General features: G+C 37.4%; 1 protein-coding gene across 1 annotated transcript; it reads right to left on the minus strand.

The window, feature by feature from the left end:
• Positions 1 to 1647: 1647 nt before the first annotated feature.
• rbpjl (recombination signal binding protein for immunoglobulin kappa J region-like) lies at positions 1648 to 21557 on the minus strand. Its single transcript, XM_053636356.1, has 10 exons — positions 21078 to 21557; positions 17953 to 18023; positions 17695 to 17804; positions 15120 to 15294; positions 13779 to 13916; positions 13258 to 13370; positions 9151 to 9291; positions 6055 to 6210; positions 4126 to 4229; positions 1648 to 2824 (listed from the first exon to the last, which is right to left on the minus strand). The coding sequence occupies exons 1-10, from the start codon at positions 21188 to 21190 to the stop codon at positions 2551 to 2553; spliced, it is 1395 nt and encodes a 464-aa protein (XP_053492331.1). The 5' UTR covers positions 21191 to 21557; the 3' UTR covers positions 1648 to 2550.
• Between the last annotated feature and the right edge of the window lie 227 nt (positions 21558 to 21784).

The raw sequence follows: 21784 nt of genomic DNA on the forward strand, positions 1-21784 counted from the left end.
GCACTATATATATATATATATATATATATATATATATATATATATATATATATATACCATATAGTATATAGTATACTATATACTAGATACTATATATTAGTATCTATATATATATTAGTATCTGTTGCTTGAATTTTTCTCATTTGTAAGTCGCTTTGGATAAATGTAAATGTAAATGTTACCCTAACATATTCCATCGGAAAGTCAGGGGTATTTTTTTTTAATTGCACTTTCTTGCCCCCATAAAAAAGGTAAGAGAAGTCTCAAATCTGAAATGTTCTGCATGCACACTATACTTACCTAAGACCCTCTAAAAATATTAAGACAGAGACTTGAACTCTCCCCATTATAAATAGACCCTAAAAGTGAAACTGTGAACAATTTTGAGCATTACATTTGGACTTAAGTTCTAAGTCTAAGGAACATGCAGATTCATATATGTAGATGTACCATTTAATGTGCTCTACAGATCAGTTTTTGTTCGAATAACTTAGGTTCAACCTGAGACGATATATAGAGGTTTCCATTAAGAGATGTATACCCAAAATTTGTTGTTTGCCCTGACAGACAGAATTTATAGTTAAACAAAGTAAAATAAAAAATAATAAAAAATAAAAACTGGTAGTTTTGCAATGACAATATATAGAGGTAATCACTCAAAACACATGTAGGAAAGAAACCTGCACTGGACCACTTGAGATGGAATGTCCCCATAGTTTCTTCCTCCATGCTTCCAAACCAGACCTGGTAAGTACAGAGATTTTCTCCATGGAGCTAATATGGCTACATGGCCTCAAAAGTATATTTGCAAAATTTTAATTCAGTGACTCTAGAAATAGCACCTACCAATATACAGAAACCTGTATTTTCTGGTATTATTTTGGTCAAACATCTGCTGTATGTCTCTGTATACAGTAAAGTTGCAGAAGTCAAAATGTCTTTAATGGTTTGCTTTGGGCTCATCTCAGAATGTACATCTCAGAATGTACATCTCATCCCAGAAACATCTATATTATCGCTTGTTTGCTCTTTCATATCTAATTTATTCTGAGGCAAATATGTGATCTGATTAAGTCCTCAAAAATCAATAGATGACCTAAGGCCTCCTCTCTTCTTGTCAATAAAAAGGATGCCAGCAGATGCTGGAGACATGGAGGATCTGTTATACCACTGGGACAGTACTTGTGAGATGTACTCCAGCATGGGCTCCTGTGAGGAGTGTGGTTCCTGGCAGGAGATCAGTGGCACAAGGATGGTGAGGAGTTAGACCACTGGCTTTTACTTTGCTGAATATTTATTGAAACTCTGTATTCCAGAGGGATTGGAACTGAGTGAGATGACTCTGCAGTTTACATGAAAGTAGATGTGGTCAAGACTGCAGGGGCTTGAAGATATGACTTGAGAAAGTAAGATAAGATATGGGGCTTGAGCTTCTGCATCCAGGGGAAACCAAAGTTGATGAAAAGGTCATAGGAGGAAATGGTTCCACACTGCAGTTGCCCAGGTCAGTCTCTCAGGAGGTTAATGAACTGGGCCACTTTATGTTGTTTGGAAACTCCAACTTATTCAAAGAAATATAGAGAGCTCTGAAGTAGAAAGCCTTTACACTGAATAATTGTTCAGATGAGTGATGAGCAGGGGAGTTGGGTGAGAGGGGTGGTTGTCACCATAGTTGGGATAGGTGCATAGTGGACAGTTGTGTGATTTTCATGTTGAGTATAGCTGTCTGCTGTTGTTGTTGCCCCACTAGTTGGGCTTGCGCTGCTATCGGCTGTTGCCAAACATTCCCATTGCCTCCATGTTGACGGCAAATATACAGTCAGGCAGTAAAGACGGAAACAGTTGCAGAGAATACTTTTTTATTAAAAGAACTGGCAACAACAAACAAATCCAAATCGCAAAGCAGAGATCAAGGTCAAAAGGCAGGCAAGAGATCAGGCGATGTGCAAACAGATCCAAGAGCAAGGTGAGAATCACAAAACAATTAAATAATCAAGGGTCAAAACTAGAATCAGCAAACATGAACAGAAGGTTTGGTACATCAGGTGTAAACACAGAATTGAATGAACACTTTGTTGTGTTAATGGCGTGAATGAGCATGCTTAAATATAGTGGTGATTAAGTCCAGGTGTATACAGTCAGTAATCAGGTGACTATGATCGTGACATTGAATGTGGTGTGTGGGTGCTGTAGTCCAAGGTGTCCATGTTTGTAATCAGATGTGCATTATGGGAATCAGAGTTTGTCATCAATTATGGGATTTGACGTGACAAATCTTATATTTGCTTTATTGTAATCTTATAATAGGACATACTACCTAAATTTTACTATGTTCAAGGTATTTCCATTTGCTAAGATGTCATTTTTTGCAGCTTAATCAATCTTGAGAACAGTGTGTTATTGGTGTGTTTTTTTGTGATGTTCCCACAAATGTCCTGTTCACTGGCACAAAACTATGCATTTTATTTTTGGAATAGACCAGCCCAAAACATCCGACATGGGTTTGTGAAGTTAGGATTAGTTTTTTGTGTGTTTTACCCTAAGTATCTGTCAGCTCTGCATGAACAGGTGAAAATTGGTTCTGGTGAACTCCTGGTGAATGTTGTCAATGAGTGTGTCTGAGTTGGCAGTTCTCTCAGCAGAAACACATGGCTGAGAGAAAGAGCTGTGCTCAGGTGTATATGTGAAGGTGAATGAGCTTCTGTAGATCATCCCGTCCAATCGTATCAGAGACAAAGGGACCGTGATGGGCTGCCTGTACCACCGCCATTCTTCACCGAACACTGAAATATCAGGTACGACACACAGCAAAGACCTTGGACTCCTGGCAGGAAGAGAGAAGAGTGGTGATGGTACGTTATTTTATATACAGTACTGTGCAAAACTCTTAGGCACCCTTTTTTGTTTTAGTACAATATTTGTTCTCTGAAATGCTCTTGTGATGTAATGTTACCCACATCAGGGACAGTGATACTTATTTATTTATTTATTTATTTATTTATTTATTTATTAAAACAAATCCAAACATTGGACATGTGTTTAAGCTCCAAAATAAGCTCTAAATAAAAGTATTTTAGATCACATTGTGTTTCACTTGACTTATTTTTACATATGCGACCTTGAAATAATCCAAAAATAATCATAAAATTACTTTCATATTGTGATACTTGGATTACGTGACATTTTTCTATGAAGTAATTCGTAACTGTAATGGAATACATTTTTAAAGTAACCCTCCCAACCCTGTTTATATCATGCACTATCCTATTGTGCAGTGACACCTGCACAAATATGCCTTTCATGGAAGCGTCATCAGAAGAAAACCTTTCCTATATCCTCACCACAAAATTCAGTGTCAGAAGTTTGCAAATGAACATCTGAATAAGCCTGATGGATTTTGGAAACAAGATCTGTGGACTGATGAAGTGAAAAGATTGGCCACAATGACCAAAGGTATGTTTAGAGAAAATAAAGGGTGCAGAATTTCGTGAAAAGAACACCTCTCCAACTTTTAAGCATGGGGGACGATAGATCATTCTTTGGGCTTGTGTTACAGCCAGTGGTATAGGGAATATTTCAGTGGTAGAGGGAAGAATGAATAGAATACCAGCAAAGAATGAAAAGAATACCAGCAAATTCTGGAAGCAAAGATCACACCATCTGTACAAAAGCTGAAGATAAAAAGAGGATGACTTTTACAACAGTATAATGATCCTAAACACACCTCAAAATCCACAATGGACTACCTCAAGAGGCACAAGCTGAAGGTTTTAGCATGGCCCTCACAGTTCCCTGACCTTAAACATAATCTAAAATCTGTGGATAAACCTCAAAAGAGCAGTGCATGCAAGATGGCCCGAGAATCTCACAGAACTAGCACACTTTTGGAAGCCTTTTTCTCCATGGAGCTCTAACATGGCCACATGGCCTCAAAAGTATATTTGCAAAATTTTAATTCAGTGACTCTAGAACTAGCACCTACCAATATACAGAGACCTGTGAAAAAACTACTCAAAAATTTTATGGTATTATTTTGGCCAACCATCTGCTGTATATCTCTGAATGTAACACAAGTCAAAGTTTCACAAGTAAAAATACCTTTAATGGTTTGCTGTGAGTCCTTACCTGAACATAGTTTCAGACTCCATATTTCCAAACCAGACCTTTAGGTAAGGACTGAAGTTTTCTCCATGGAGCTCTAACATGGCCACATGGCCTCCTCCATTTAGCTACAACACAGAATTAGTCAAACATGAATCCAAGAAAATGGAGGAGGAACAATATAAGGTGGTATAAAAAGTTGAATGTTATGTAATAATGCAATGTAATAAAATAATGAAATTATGTACAGTTTGTATTTTGTTATGAAATACTTGTGTGCATCACAACTGCCCTACCTTGCTCAAAGTATTTAAAGGGATTACTTTGTCAAAAGTATTTAAAGCTATTTAACATTTTCTTTTTGCTTTTCCTCATGTCTTGGCAGTGTCTAAACAAATAGCCATTTGCAGTACATGAGAAAAGATTATATAGTAATAGCAGATTTGTTTTAAAAAGCACTTGACATTGGCTGCAATTACAATATAGTTAAACTTTCATAGAAATGTCCTTCAAAATAGAACAGTGGTTCTAAAATCATAGCTATTATATTCATTCTTTCATTAAGTATATCAAGTTCTTATATTTATTACCCTATTTGATTGGCCACTTAAATGGGTTTAATCCAAACCCCAGTAAAACCAAGTAGGTCTAAGATCAACTTCGACATTATGTGTCCGGTGAAAAGTTCAGGAATATAAACACTCAGCAGCCCCAATAAATAGGCAGAACATTTTGTGTTTAAGCAGTGGTGGAAAGAGTGCAAAACACACTGACTTGAGTAAAGGTACTGCTACTGTAGTAATAAAATTACTGAATAAAATAATCTGGTGAAATACTTGAGTAATTACTTTACAAATGACTTTTTATATGTTCACAATAAAACCAGTTTTTCATAACATCAATTCATTGGATTTAGTCAGTTTGTCTGCTTCCTTGCTTCCACTTGTTGATGTAGTTGAAATGGATTTAGTGAAAAAGTTAGTGGCTAACTATAGCTAACTGGTTAATATCTAGAGTAAGAAGTGTTAGGCTAACATTAAGTTCTTGCTGATTACTATTAGCTATCACAAGCAGCCTGCTGATTTTAAAGATATTCACCCCTCAGGTGATCAAAATGTCAATCCTCTACAGTTCTTTTCAGAACTATAGCAACTCAGATGATCATAACCAATGAAGAAATTCTTTTCCTGATCTCAAACCTTTCACCTTGCTAAGGAACATAACTGTCATCATCAGGAAAATGAAAGACATGCAAAACAGATTGGCAAACAGATTTAACTAAGGCAAAACGAGAATCAAAAGTATACAAAAATGGATGTAGTTCATACAGAATAGCAACCAGGGAACAAAAGCACTAAATCACTTCTAGTATTTTGTTAGGAGTGAATATTGATCGCATAAAAAGTACGGCATTTAATGGGAGCATGTGATTACAAACAGGTATGCTGAGTTAGTAATTGGGTGAATATGATCTGTGAAGTGGGTCATGTGGGAAGTAGATATTTGGTAATTGCATAGAATTCTAGGAGTTTGAGTTCATAGGGAAAGTGGGTGACATGACAATCATTTTATAAGGATCAATAAGGAAATACCTATTTTGGGGCTTTGTCAACATTAGAACTTTACTATATATAGCTAGTTAATTAGTTAACTAGTGTTACAGTGCATTGACATTTATTACTGTATTTATTTGGTATTATTGTCTTAAGTTATTTATATGTGCAATTGTTGTTTAATAATGTGTTTATAATAGTTATTTTTCTTAACTCAATTTTTAATACATATTTTATTTCAAATTAATGAATTAATTGCACTTAACTTTTGTCTTTTGGTGGTATAGTAACCCCAAACAATTGAACAAAATAAACTGACAAATATTTAAAAAGGTCATTTAATAGTTCTGTAATTATTACAAGGGTATGAGAACATTTATTATTATTGATTATATCTTACCTCCAGTCCATTAATGACAGGGATGGGGCTGATGACAGTTGGGCTACTGGTCAGACTCTCACTGAAGGTATACTCAACAACCTCTGTACCAGTGATGGTCCAACATGAACCATCATTCAACACCTCTCGACTGCTCTCCTTTGGACATGGAGAAGCCTGAAGAAGAATGCCCATAAAAGAATCATTGCATCACTTACCATATTTACAGTATACAGAAAAGCCTATATATGTACAGTATATACAAGAGGAACAGGCAAATTTTTGGTGCAATACTACAATTGAAATGTCTTAGTAGAAGTTAGTTAAAATATGTATTTTCTGTGAACAACAATATTTATAGCAAATAGCTAATGATATTCTCTTTTCACACGTACTTCTAACTGGGATGCTCTAGATTTTAGAAATTTGCTGTAATTTTATAGGTTAGGTACTATAAGATTAACAAACACCAAAAGCAGCAGATGTTAACTTGTGCTATAGTAACACATTAAGAAATATGTCAGAGTTGTAAATTTTTTAATCTAATGCTAAAGTTTAATTAAAATTTACCAGAGCAGTCCAGTACATTTAGTTTAGTAGTTCTATTTCACCCTTGTTAACATATGAATCCTGAGATCTGTAATATCATGAATTGACACATGATCAAACTTTCCCTTTCTTCATCTGCTTCATGGATATTTTGGACCAAAATCTATACCATTCTGCCTCTGTGATGTAATTTTATTCATTCCTAGCTCCCTTTTTTCATAGATTGCTATAGAACTATGTGGCACCCATTAGCTTTGAGTGGGCCTTCCCCCACTATGGGGGAATGCTTATAAGCTATTGGGGGCTATGCTTATAAGCTATTGCTTACCACACAACATTCTCAACAAAGTTGCAATGTGTAGCTTTTCCTCTCTCCTTGTTAAGCACCTCTTAACTCTAATGTTCCCCATCTGTTGGTTTCTGGCTTGGCAAGTATTTCACATCTACATCTTCAACATCTAGCTGACTAGAAAATCTATGGATTTGTGCTGCTAGCAGGGTTGAGTGTTCATGCTAGCATCTATGTGCTCATGGCCTGGGAATTAAACATCTACAAAACACAGTGGCTGACTCTGGCATCTTGCTGAACTGTAGTCACACAGCAATGTTGATGCCAAGAGGGAGAGTTTTGCTGCCAGACCCTGATTCACAGTCCAATCTGATAAAACCTGCAGCCTAAATGCTCACTGTTTGAAAGTGCCCATGTCCAGTATCAACTGATATGCATAAGAATGAGCCCTGAGAGCAGTCTGACTGGATTTCTAGGGGAATTGATAACTTGGTGGCAGATGTGATTCAGCTGAAATAATAGATAGCTGAGGCTGCTCATGCCATTCAACAGAGCTCTCCCAGTGCCTAGTCATCCTCCTCTTGGGAGAGAAAAGGAAGCTATATCTATAGCCATGCCTCAGTAATCCAAGCTGATAATGACCTAGCAAGCGAACTGTGGCAGCAACCCAATTTGGATTAGATGGTGCTAGGTAACAGACAACACTTGGTCCACTCGCATAATGTTGGTTGTGACAGCCTCACTGCAAGGATTTTATTACACCTTTTAATGGGGGTAAGAACTTGCATGCCCTGGCGATATGTCATCTGTCTTACTGTTAGCATTGGAGGAGTCCTGTCATGGATTCCTCTGTGAGGGAGCAAACACCTCATTCCCAGCATTGGACTGGTGACATGATACTTTACAGCTAAAAAGATCACCCAGCTGTCACCTACTACATCAGTGGGTCCTGATGATAAGGTCACAGTAGTACAAATTGCAGTTTCACCACAGGTCCTCAACCTTTTTGGGGGTCAGTACCTTGTTGATCTCAGACCCAAAATCATTGCTCAGATCCAAGAAATTAGATTTTTTCTAGATAGAAGTGCAAAAAGATAGGCCCAGTAATTCACAACTATGGTTCAAAACCAAGTACACAATGTACTTCCTTGTTCAAAAGGACAGATATTTTCACCCAAACCTAGATTTGAGATGGTTAAACTGCTTAGACAATTTGTTTTTGTATGTTAATGTTGTCAGATGTAGGTAAAGCTGTGTAACCACAGGACTGTTTAACAGTGGATTTATTTTATTTATTTTCATCTCCCCATCCCTGCAGAACACCATAGCTTTCCAAAGGCAGGCAATCCTTTTCAAAGTACTACTTTTCACCCTCTCTGTAGCTACACAGGTAGTTTTGAGCTTCACACAAGCCATCTTGTCTCCCCTCATGGCCAATGGCATCATACTGATATAGTACAGTATGTCTGACTTCTATATGCCCCCACCAAGGAGCAGGCAATTCAGGTCATATCCACTCTCCTTTGCATGAACTCAGATAAATGTTCCTATCACTGAAGCAGGCCACACAAGCAGGCTAGATTCACTAAGAATGCTAGCCATTCTGTCATCTTAAAGTGTGGCAGACATTACAAGGTTTGCCAGTCAGATTCAGGCAGGCTGCCATGTGCAGTACTGGCTTCTGTTGAGAATGCTAGTACTGATAATGGTGGTCACAGTGATTATTCTCCTAGGCTTGCTGGAACTACAATCTTTCCAGACCCCTGTTGCCACAAATTCCTGAATTCAGCAATGTATGGCCCCAAGACCAGTTCAGTTCTGCTTTTGCTGGTGGTTGAAACACCCTGGCAGCTTGCTCCATGAGCAGATCTGTGCTCTCAAATTGAAGGAGAGATTTAACACCCTCTGCCAGGTGACCTGGCAGAGGGTGTTTCGAGGGTTTCGACCCCCCAGAATGAATCACCAACTGAGCAAACACTACTGAAGGCAGGACCCAACAGTACACTGATCTTGTATGGCTTTTGGAGAAAGCTGTTCTGAAATGGTGTGCAAATGTTAAATATATACATGTAAATTGATTATACATTGATAGATTTTATTTATCTGTTAAAGGTCTATGTAGGTATCTAGGTGATTCTCATCATACCTAACAGTTATTTGTGGTTCATCACAGTTACATATTTAACTAGTGATTCTAATTCATTAAAATAAGATAATTACATGTGCATTTTTTTAATTAAATGTGCCTTTACTCTTGTGCATTCTGAGTGTATTTTCACCTGGTACTGTAAGATTTCTTCATTGCAGAGGCAGAGGTACATGTGCTTGCTGTTTCTGAGCTGAAATGCACATTTATGAAGCTGGGACACTGGCTCATCTATATCCAGGCATGCATGCTGCTTATTCACTTTACGAATCACCTTATAAAGAGGAAAAGTAGTGCATTTTATTCACATTTTTCATTACCTCATACTTATGGATTAAGTACATCACCTCATAATTATGGAGTTTGATACACTATATGGCCAAAGGTTTGTGGACATCTGACCATAACACTTATATGTGGGCCTTCCCCAAACTGTTGCCACAAAGTTAGAAGCAAACAATTGTATAGGATGTCTTAATATGCTGTAGCATTACAGTTTCTTGTCACTGGAACTAAGTGCCTTACCCCAAACATGTTCCAGCATGACAATGCCCCTGTGTACAAAGCAAGGTCCATGAAGACATATGTAGTTTGCCAAGGTTGGAGTGGAGAAACTTGAGTGGCATGCAGAAATCCCTGACCACAACCCCACTGAAGACCTACTTGAATGTCAACTGTGCCCTAGGCCTCCTTGCCTGACATCAGTGCTGACCTCATTAATGCTCTTGTGGCTGAATGGGCAAACCCCCACAGCCACATTTTTAAAAATCTAGTGGAAAGCCTTCCCAAAAGAGAGGTGGTTATTATAATGACAAAGGGGGGACAAACTCTGGAATGGGATTTTCAAAAAGCACATATGGGTGTGATGGGCCAGTGTCCACATACTTTTGCCCATATTGTGTATATAGCTTTGAGAAAGCTGAATTTGAAGTCCCAGACCATCGATGGTAAGTCATTTCACAAGGTTTGATCATTAATGGTCCCTGTTCAAAGTGATAGGATGTAACTTAGTGGCTGTGGCTCAGGTGGTAGAGCAGGTTATCCATTATTATATCGTAGGGTTGGTGGTTCGATTCCTGGCCCACATGACTCCACATGCTGAAATGTCCTTGGGGAAGACATTGAACCCCAGGTTGCTCCCGATGGCAAGCTAGCACCTTGCATGGGAGCTCTGCTACCATTGGTGTGTGAGTGTGTGAATGGGTGAATGAGACACAGTGTCAAGCGCTTTGGAACCACTAAGGTTAACAAAGCTTACCATTTACCAGACCAAGAAATTTGGGGTTCAGATCAAAAGATAAAGGAGTTTGCTATTAAAAAAATATATATATGTTCTTGCATGCCACTTGAAGAATTCACTGATTCTGTTTCATCCCTCCTAACTATGCTGTTTAAAACCTGGATACCTTCTTGAGCTACCACTGCATCACATCTACTACACTCAGAGAATAAGCACCCAATGCAGGTATATTGATGACATTCGTATGAGGTCTTACAACATTGCCTTACACAAGGCATGCACAGGAAATACGCTAGCAATTTTTTCTGCATGAACCTTCTGAATGCTCTGTGATGGAACTGATCACAACTGCACTTTTGGCAGTTTGACACTTAAGCCAAGATGCAGGGCAGCTCTGTGCTAATATACTTCTCAGCAGTGGTTACCATAATCCAAGCCATGTCCTCACACCTCTAGCAGGCATCTTACCCTGGGGGTCAGCACTACAGGAAATGCCCACTAACTGCTAAAGAGCCCTGTGCAGCCCATCCATGAGGGATGGCATCTTACTGGTGGTTCAAAAATTGTCACAGCCTTTCTGAAAGGATCAGGGCACCTTTGCTCACCATGCATCACCAAAAGCCCAGCTTGTGATCTCACTTTTATGTTGGGGTCCCTTAAGACTTTTACTTATGATCCATACAGGATGCCAAACAGAAATGGGTCTCTACAAAGTCTTTTTGCTAACGATCATGATAGCATGCCTTAGCTGTATGTCCTCCTGCAAGCATCGTTGAACAGATGACTTTGGTGTGACCTTGTAGCTTATCCCCAGGGTTTGAGCCTAAATTCATTTAACCTACACTATATTCAACGTATAACATTCCAAGTAGTGGTGGTAATTTTGATTCATCCCACTGACTCAAATCTTTTGATTCCATTCACCACAAAGATTTATTCAGATTCGCTCACCTATTCGTTCAGTGACCTTTTCTGTAAGTTACATCATTACACCAGTAGGTGGCACCAAAAAGTGTCTTTAGATATTATAGGAAAGTCATTGTTTCATTCACTCAATACATTCATTTAAAAATGCCAAGTTTTCAAGAGACAAATTTTAGTATGACGATTTTATTAAAATCATGCCAATTTTAATAAATCGTCATACTAAAACTTGTCTCTTGAAAACTTGGCATCCACAAAAGGTCTGGTGAATTTATTTTCAAGAAAAGACATTTCAGTCAGTGCAGGCTAGTTTTGAGAGAGTGATCATGAATGATGATACGAATGTAATCTGAAAAAATGTAAATTTTTACATACATGTTTCAAGTAGTTTTCAATGAAACAATAATTTAAAAAAATAGCCATCCGTCATTTTTACACATTCATGTATAGCGGATTATACTAAGAACACATTTGTGTATAGCGGATTATGCTAAAAACACATTTGTGTATAGCGGATTATGCTAAAAACACATTTGTGTATAGCGGATTATGCTATGAACACCACAACAAAAACACATAAGGCTTGTCTTAGTGCTACACACTGTTCAAATGAGCTCTTCTGCCCTCTTTCTCATTTTTGTTGAAATGGTGGTAAACTGAATGAACGACATGTATATATCAGCCGAGCCGACATCAGTAAGTCAGCAGATCCTCGTTCGTTCACCTAGTTCATTCATTTCTTTCATGAATGACAATTACCAGTTCATTCATTTCATTCATTACCGACAAGTCCCAGTTCAAACATATCATCACAAACTAGTTCCTTCAGTTCGTATTGAACCAAAAGCATTTCACTGCAAAAATGACATTTTAGCAAGTGGAAATACCTAGTCAAATTTATCTAGTATTTCTTATTATAAGCTTAAAATAAACCAAATACAAGATTATTAAACCTATTTCAAGCCATTTGTGCTCATTTCATGCTTGAAATAGTCTTGTTCTGTTGGCAGATAATTTTGCTAATTTTAAAAATGTATCTGCTAATGGAATAAGAAAACTATAAGCTTCAAATGAGAAATAATGTCCAGAAATAGGTTTAATGATCTTATATTTGGTTTATGGTAATCTTATAATAAGAAATACTGGATAAATTTGATTATTCAATATACATTCAGAGACAACAAGTAAGTTCAGTAAGAGATGTGTTCTTTCAATAGGTCTGTGACACTCTCCTTCAGTTCCGGCAAATAATGAGGAAGCTGGAGGCAGGCTTGGAACAACTGAAAAGGCACTTTATTCTTTATCTATTACTTTCGCTTTTCAGTGGTTTTATTTTATAAACACACACACACAAACACACACACACACACACACACACACACACACACACACACACACACACACACACACACAGTGCTATGCTGGTTGGCATGATGACACCACAAATCTCAATAGCAAAGGGATCACCAGATGCTAGATATGAGAGGGGTATAAATAAGACAGGTTCCACCTGTACTCCCTAAGCAGGTTCTAATCACTGGCACCCAAGCTTGAACATCTGATTCTAATTTTATAGATTTGGAGGTGTGACAGATGTAGGAGTGCACTTTCTTTGTCCATATGACTGATCTGTTTTTTTTTTTTTTTGTTAATTTAAATTGTGAACATTACAACAAAATTTCAATTCTGTCATTTGATAGAGTGTATCAGCTTTAATAATAGGCACTGTTTCAAAGAGGATCAAATGTTTGCTTGTCCAAATATGTAAAAAAAAAAAAAAAAAAAAAAAGCCAACAATTTTCATGGCGTGTACTTATTTTTTCACATAACTGTATTGTTTTTTTACTCCCATAGTGTACCCCATTTGGTAGTGTACATACAATGTACCCTAGCAGCCACAAAATATCAGTAATGTGCTATGTTGTTTGGTTTGATGCATGTGCAGCTTCACTGAGGATTGCCATTTGAAGAAACCATTTTTATGGTCACATGTGTTCAGTTTATAGGCAGTTACTCTATTGTCTTAGGTGTTATTCAGGTCTAATTACAAACAATAAAGCAAACTAAAGTGCATACCATGGGTGGCAGTGCAACTCCTGAAATGGTGCATACCAGCTGAACCACACAGCCATAACAGATATAACTCTCACACATAGAGTAATCACTGCAGTCTGTCTGCTGATCCTCCACTTTAGAGAAAGAGAGAAAGAAAGAAAAATGGATGATCAATGTTGGCTTGCAGACCACTGCAATATTTTGCAAAATTCATCACTTTTTCTACGTACTAGCAACGTATGTACACGCTCACAATAAATAAATAAATAAATATAATATATAAAATAAACAACACAGGTGAATTTCTATTTTCGTAAACACATTTTTTTTCTGCAAGATGAGCTTCTTTCATGCTGTTTTTCCAAACATCTTGCTATTTTGGAGGTTGAGTCTAATAGATGATTTTGAAACTCATCCACACTAGAAATTAGATATTTTCGTTGCACTTTAGGGGTTAGAAGGCCACTATGGTCATGTGTCCTGGAAATATTTGCAGACTTTTGAAACTTTTAAAACTTTTAAAAAGAGAAAATCTTTCAGACCTCGAATGACAGTAAAAGCAGTCCATTGTCTGGCACTAGCCACAAAAGCTTCACCCTCCACTGCAAGGTAACGTGTACTGACTGTCTGAGACCTCAGGCGATTAAACAATGACACTCTGGAACCAGATGAGATACACACTGAAAACACATATAAAGACAAAAGCAAAGTTAAACATACTGACACACAGACACATGCCAACAGCAATGACTGACATAGAATAGCCAAAATCAACCTGCTGTTTTATTGGTCACACAATCATCTCATTGTGTCTCTTTTCTCTCCAGAGGGTGAGGAATTCAACATCACTTTGCCATCACTGAGCCATTTACAGCACTTCTTTATTTTTCGTGAGACCTTCTTGGAGGACCTTGCCCTTAACCGTATGTTTTAGGATCAAATAGACAAAGGTCAAACGCTTCACTTCTTTGGGTGCTGAATAGGGTTCTACAACGGCTCTTTATTGAACATGGTCCGAGGACTAGGAGTTGCAGTAATGTTCACATAGTATATAGACAAGTAAGCATTATGTAGATAGGAATAAATAAGATAAGGCAAGCGTTCATGGGCGGTAATAATTAAACAGTGTGTGGGCAAAACACCAATCACTCACTCACTCACTTTCAGAACCACTTTATCCTTATCAGGGTTGTGGTGGATCTGGAGCCTTGGATAAGATGCCAGTTCATCGTGGGGAAAAACACCAATTATTACATAAATATTTAAGTTCCAAAAAAGTTATACTTTCTGGAGCTGCCAGGCTCAATCAGTTGTAAGAGTATTTGAAATAGTAAAATGTTTTGCTTAGGTTATGAAATTAATGAACTAATGATAAAATCTGCTGGTCATTTTAACTTAAGCTATTTACTGTTAATTATCAGAAAGATATATCCTTCTCCAGTAACAGTGAGGTTGAAATTATTGCTTTTTGGAAATGTAAACAATGTAAACAAATGTGAGAAAATACAATATTAATAGGCAGGCCAGGCCTGCTATGATGGTAGTCCTGAAATCCCAGTTAAAGTGTTCATTCAACCAGTTGTTATCAATGGCAGAGAAGAAAATCTCTAAACTGAAAATTCTAAACGAATATAATTTGGTAGATTCAAATAAGAGCATGCCGATGAATAAAACAATTAATCCATTACAATGTCATTTTCTATCTTCCTGCAAAAAACCTTTCCAATAAGTAGTAGCAATTTCCCATTAATTATGTGAATCGCTGTATTTGAAACTTTCTTAGATTCCAACTGTTCTCAATTCCACACCATTGTAGATGTTGTCTGAGTCTAATCTCAGTCACCATTTGAAACACTCTAGCACACACTCACAAACTGACTCACAATCTGCGTTCTTCATGGATTGTCTTTTCTGCGATGGTTTGGAGATTACTTTAATAAGTCCACTTTGGAAAGAGCCGATCTCCTGCCCTCCACTGTGAAACAGATGAAGTAGCAAACGGAAGTGTTTCCGCTTATCTGTATCCGAGATATACAGGGTTTTGGCACAGGCGAACATCTAAAAATATAATTTAAGAAAAAAAAGAAAATTTTATTAAGGAAAACATCAGCTAAGCAATATACATTTCCTACAAGTAAATTAATTAATTAAATTCATTCATTAAAATATAACAGGCCTATGCAGGGTGGTCCTGGAATAGTGAACTGAATATTTACTAAAGTAGAAAAGATATATTTTTCACTAGCATTATGAATCAAGGCACCATACAATCAGAATAATGCCATAACCCTAAATAATAAGGCATATTGAGAATGGAGACACAGTTAGAGAGGAACAAGCACAGAACAAAAATGGAGCCTCTATTTGAATAGCACTCCAATTTGTTTCAGGAAACACAAGTTAAATATTAGTCAAACCTTTCCTGATTTCCTGGTTTGTGACTGCACACACAGTAAATGGTAAATATTTTACTCTTCTGAGGGATATGGTAGTTGACAAAGGTCAGATATGGTAAAATATGATGAAGAATAGGTTGGTACACAAAAACAAGATGCCTAAAATTATGAGACAGAAAGTGAATCTTCATTGAAGCAAAGTATAGTTAACACATTGGCAGAGTGCATCATCAGTCAATAAAAGTAAATGGGTTGCCTTTAGGAGCTGTTTGGTTAAACATTGGATAAACATTTCAATTAACAGCTATGAAGAAACATCAGTGAAATGCAAACACAATAAAAAGTTAAAGAAATGGATTTAAAGAGGTGAACTAGTTCGAACTAGTTCCTTCAATATAGCTGTTCCTTTATTGCAGGTACAACGGATATAAAAAAGTCTACACATCCCTGTTAAAATGGCAGGTTTTTGTGATGTAAAAAATGAAACCGGGACAAATCATATCAGAACTTTTTCTACCCTCAATGTGAAATTAAAATGTATAAAAATTAAGTGAAAAACAATCAGAAACATTTTAGGGGAAAACAGGAATAGTATATTTTTTTTTAAAAAAAGTTACAATAACCTGGTTGCATAAGTCTACACACCCTTTTATAATTGGGGATTTGGCTGTGTTCAGAATGAATCAGTTAATTAAATCTCATGTTCAAAAGTAATTATCATACATGTCATCAATTAAATTATTCTGAATAACCACAAATGAAGACCAGCTGTTTCTGTAGGATACTCCTTGGTTTCATCTGACTCCTGAAGCCATGGTCCACAAAGAGATTACAAAGCATGTACGGGATCTCTCTGTCAAAAGGTATCAATCAGAAAAGGGGTATAAAATAATTTCCAAAACATTTCCATAATTTCCATATACCATGGAACACTGTGAAGGCCATCATCAACATGTGGAGAAAAAGGGGTACTGTACCACAATGACATCAACAAGAACAGGAGGTCCCTCCAAAACATACAAAAGGACAAGACAAAAAAATTACCAGGGAGGCTGCCAAAAGACCTACCGCTACATGTAAGGAGATGCAGAAATATACTACTGAAAGTATTGAATACACTCTGCATATTATAACAATCTTTCATATTCTTCACATTTCAGGGCTGTGGGGTAGGGTGGTTAGACAGAAGCCCTTTCTCACAAAAAACATCCAAGCTCAACTAAATCACCCCAAACCATCTGGCAAAATGTGTTGTGTTAAAAAAAAAAAAAGCACACCACCAAGAGAAAACCATACCCATGGTGAAGCATGGAGGTGGCATCATGCACCATGCTTTAGAGCTGCTTTTCTTCAACCAGAACTGAGGCTTGTATCAAGTTGGAGGGAATCATGAATAGATACAAATATCAGTCAGTTTTAGTGCAAAACCTTCAGGCGTATGATTAGCATGACAGTGACCCAAAGCATACATCCATGTCAACAAAGGAATGGCCTAACCAAAAGAAGCTCAATGATTTTGAGTGACCTAGCCAGAGCCCAAACCTGAATCCAACTAAAACCTGGGGTAACCTGAAGTGGGATGGAGGTGCTATTACAATTTGATGGATCTAGAATGTTTTTCAAGAAAGAGTGGGAAAATATTGCCACACATGATGTGCTGCCCTGATAGACTCTTACACCAAAAGTATGAAAGGTGTAATAAAATCAAAAGGTGCTTCAACAAAGTATTAGTTTATGGTGTGCACACTTATGCAACTAATTTATTGCAAGTTTTCTATTTATTTATTTATTTATTTATTTATTTATTTATTATTTATTTATTTTTTCCCTGAAAAGTTTCTGATTGTTTTCAATTCATTTGTATACTTTGCAATTTCACATTAAATGTGGGAAAAGATCTGACATGATTTATCTTAGTTTCATTCTTTTACTTCACAAAAAGCTGCCATTTTAACAGGGGTGTGTAGACTTTTATATCCACTGTATTTTCCTAGCTGGAGTTCCAGTTGTTCAATGTATGTCAATTTATATCTTTCAAATTGGGTCTGAAGTATTGTTGTACCCTTCTTTCTGTTTGTTCTTCAAAGCTCAGCTTGAAGTTGTCTGCTTGTGTCCCAGGGGAGCCATCCAGACCCATATACCCCCACACATGACAACTAGACTCACCAAGACCTGATGTTTGTGAGAAAGGTCAGAGTTATGTAATCATGTAGAATCATTCTAGGGCTTATAATACAGTTTTTCTCAAGGTATTTCAGTCACGATCTAAGTATTAATAAAGCAATGATGATTAAACCAAAGAAATGACTGATTCACAAACCTTCGAAATGTTCTTGTCTGAGATTCCATCCAGCTCCACAGAGGTACACACAAGGAGGAGGACAGAAAAATCTGTTTGCCCAGACACAAAATTGCTAAACACCAAAATTATATACTTTCTTGGACTTAAAAATATGCATACACTGCAATAAATTACATCTTAGCAAGTGCAAATATCAGATTTATCTAGTATTTCCTTCTATTTTATTATTTTACTCTTTTCAAGCTTGAAATGGTCTTGTTTTATTGCCAGATAATTGTGCTTCTTTCTAGAAATAAATGCTTAAAATTAGCTAAATTATCTGCCAATAGAACAAAACGATTTCAAGCTTGAAATGAGTAAAATGTCTAGAAATAGATTTTAGTAATCTTATATTTGGTTTGTTGTAATCTTGTAATAGGAAATACTAGATAAAAATGTGACAGTGTTTTCCTCAGATTCCGGGTTTCTTCACAAGTGTTACACTCTCTATTTGTAATAAGTAAGCTGGAGGCATGCTTGGAACAACTCAAAAGGGAGCTTTATTCTCTCTTTCACGTTCAGCTTATTTTATGCACACACACACACACACACACACACACACACACACACACACACACACACGCACACACACACACACACACACACACACTGTAAAACCAGATAAATTAATTTAACTCAAAAAAATGTGAGGAAACTAATTACCTCAAAAGTTTTAAGTTGATAAATCAATGTCTTTAAGCCAAATACACTTAAATATAACAAAAATTTATTTACAAAGTTTGAGTTACATTTTGTTATATTTAAGTGTATTTGGCTTAAAGAAACTAAATTAGTTTCCTCAAATTTTTTTAGTTAAATGAACTTATCCAGTTTTACAGTGCACACACACACACACACACACACACACACACACACACACACACACACACATGCACGTGCACATATATGGCTTGCTGCTGGATGCTCGCTCTCTCTCTCTCTCTCTCTCTCTCTCTCTCTCTCTCTCTCTCTCTCTTTGTGCTTGTCTCTCTCCTTTTTAGGCACACATCTCCTCACCGTAACACTGAGCAAGGTGTACAGTGAGGGAAAAAAGTATTTGATCCCCTGCTGATTTTGTACGTTTGCCCACTGACAAAGAAATGATCAGTCTATAATTTTAATGGTAGTTGTATTTGAACAGTGAGAGACAGAATAACAACAAAAAAATCCAGAAAAACGCATGTCAAAAATTTTATAAATTAATTTGCATTTTAATGAGGGAAAAAAGTATTTGACCCCCTCTCAATCAGAAAGATTTGTGGCTCCCAGGTGTCTTTTATACAGGTAACGAGCTGAGATTAGGAGCACACTCTTAAAGGGAGTGCTCCTAATATCAGTTTGTTACCTGTATAAAAGACACCTGTCCACAGAAGCAATCAATCAGTCATATTCCAAACTCTCCACCATGGCCAAGACCAAAGAGCTCTCCAAGGATGTCAGGGACAAGACTGTAGACCTACACAAGTCTGGAATGGGCTACAAGACCATTGCAAAGCAGCTTGGTGAGAAGGGGACAACAGTTGGTGCGATTATTCGCAAATGGAAGAAGCACAAAAGAACTGTCAATCTCCCTCGGCCTGGGGCTCCATGCAAGATCTCACCTCGTGGAGTTGCATTGATCATGAGAACAGTGAGGAATCAGCCCAGAACTACACGGGGGGATCTTGTCAATGATCTCAAGGCAGCTGGGACCATAGTCACCAAGAAAACAATTGGTAACACACTACGCCGTGAAGGACTGAAATCCTGCAGCGCGCGCAAGGTCCGCTGCTCAAGAAAACACATATACATGACCATCTGAAGTTTGCCAATGAACATCTGAATGATTCTGAGGACAACTGGGTGAAAGCGTTGAGGTCAGATGAGACCAAAATGGAGCTCTTTGGCATCAACTCAACTCGCCGTGTTTGGAGGAGGAGGAATGCTGCCTATGACCCCTGGAACACCATCCCCACCGTCAAACATGGAGGTGGAAACATTATGCTTTGGGGGTTTTTTTCTGCTAAGGGGACAGGACAACTTCACCGCATCAAAGGGACGATGGACGGGGCCATGTACCGTCAAATCTTGGGTGAAAACCTCCTTCCCTCAGACAGGGCATTGAAAATGGGTCGTGGATGGGTATTCCAGCATGACAATGACCCAAAACACATGGCCAAGGCAACAAAGGAGTGGCTCAAGAAGAAGCACATTAAGGTCCTGGAGTGACCTAGGCAGTCTTCAGACCTTAATCCCATAGAAAATCTGTGGAGAGAGCTGAAGGTTCGAGTTGCCAAACGTCAGCCTCGAAACCTTAATGATTTGGAGAAGATCTGCAAAGAGGAGTGGGACAAAATCCCTCCTGAGATGTGTGCAAACCTGGTGGCCAACTACAAGAAACGTCTGACCTCTGTGATTGCCAACAAGGGTTTTTAAACCAAGTACTAAGTCATGTTTTGCAGAGGGGTCAAATACTTATTTCCCTCATTAAAATGCAAATCAATTTATAACATTTTTGATGTGCGTTTTTCTGGATTTTTTTGTTGTTATTCTGTCTCTCACTGTTCAAATAAATCTACCATTAAAGTTATAGACTGATCATTTCTTTGTCAGTGGGTAAACATACAAAATCAGCAGGGGATCAAATACTTTTTTCCCTCACTGTACATTCCTTACCACTCTCCGGCTCCGCCCTCCATTCACAAACCATTGTTTGAGAATGCCCCCACTTCCACAGGGACTATATTTAAGATGTTTTCTCTTGCTAAGATATCATCTTTTGCAGTGTACCTTACATGAATGTTTATCTTTTTTTGCTTTCCTTTACTTTGGTTACTACTCACTAAAACCTAATCCTATACAATGTTACATGCCATCTAGTAAATGAGGTGTTTAAGAATGAATCCTGACTTGTAATATTTAACTGAGAGTTCACACTAAATGTAAATATTACTCTGAGGATATCACATATAAAACTCCACTGAAAAATAAAGTAGCATCATAAAATCTAAGCTAGACAGCCAATTTAGGTCTCTAGGTCCATAATGAAATTTTACACAGTTAAAATTGGGAGAATTGAATGAAGGATGTCTTATTCTTCATTGTCTTATATAAGACATTCTTACCGTTTCTCATTTCCATAGGACTTCTGAGCAACTCTGGCATGGAGAATGAGCACTGATTGGTCAGGTCTGTATCGAAGGTACTGTGTCACTGAGTCTCTGTTTATTCTTGGCATTAAAGCAAAACTCTGATCCACCCTATGGATGTAGACAATTTTCGTGAATTGTAGTAAACTGTTCTGGTTTAAGCATATTTATAATACTATGTATAAAATGTGGAATGTGCTGCAGTAAATATTTAACAAAAGAGCTAAACTAGGCATGTTTTGAGTTCACATGTTTTTTAAATCTCATTATACTTTTATCGTATGGTCAAATATTGACATTATATAACCTCACTGACATCATATATAACAATGACATTATAAACTCACTGAAGAGTTGGTCCAATAAGGCTGCAAGACTTGCACCTGAGTGTCCATATAGTACCAACATTAGTAATATGCACAGCAAATTGAAGTGGTTAAAAGTGGAAGACACCATGCATCATGGCCATTGGAACGTCATTTCCGTATTCCAAGAGCAATATTAACTACCTAGAAATACCATCTGCAGGGCAATGATTGCACCCAGTGATCTTTGAGTGCACACACACACACACACACACACACACACACACAATTGGCCAGTAAGTTACTGACTGTTGGTTAGCTTTTATTTGCAGTCATAAAAGGGGAGCACTGTTCTGTCACTAACCATATGATCTAGAG

This window comes from Ictalurus furcatus, chromosome 11, assembly GCF_023375685.1.
Source record: "Ictalurus furcatus strain D&B chromosome 11, Billie_1.0, whole genome shotgun sequence".
Taxonomy (NCBI): domain Eukaryota; kingdom Metazoa; phylum Chordata; class Actinopteri; order Siluriformes; family Ictaluridae; genus Ictalurus; species Ictalurus furcatus.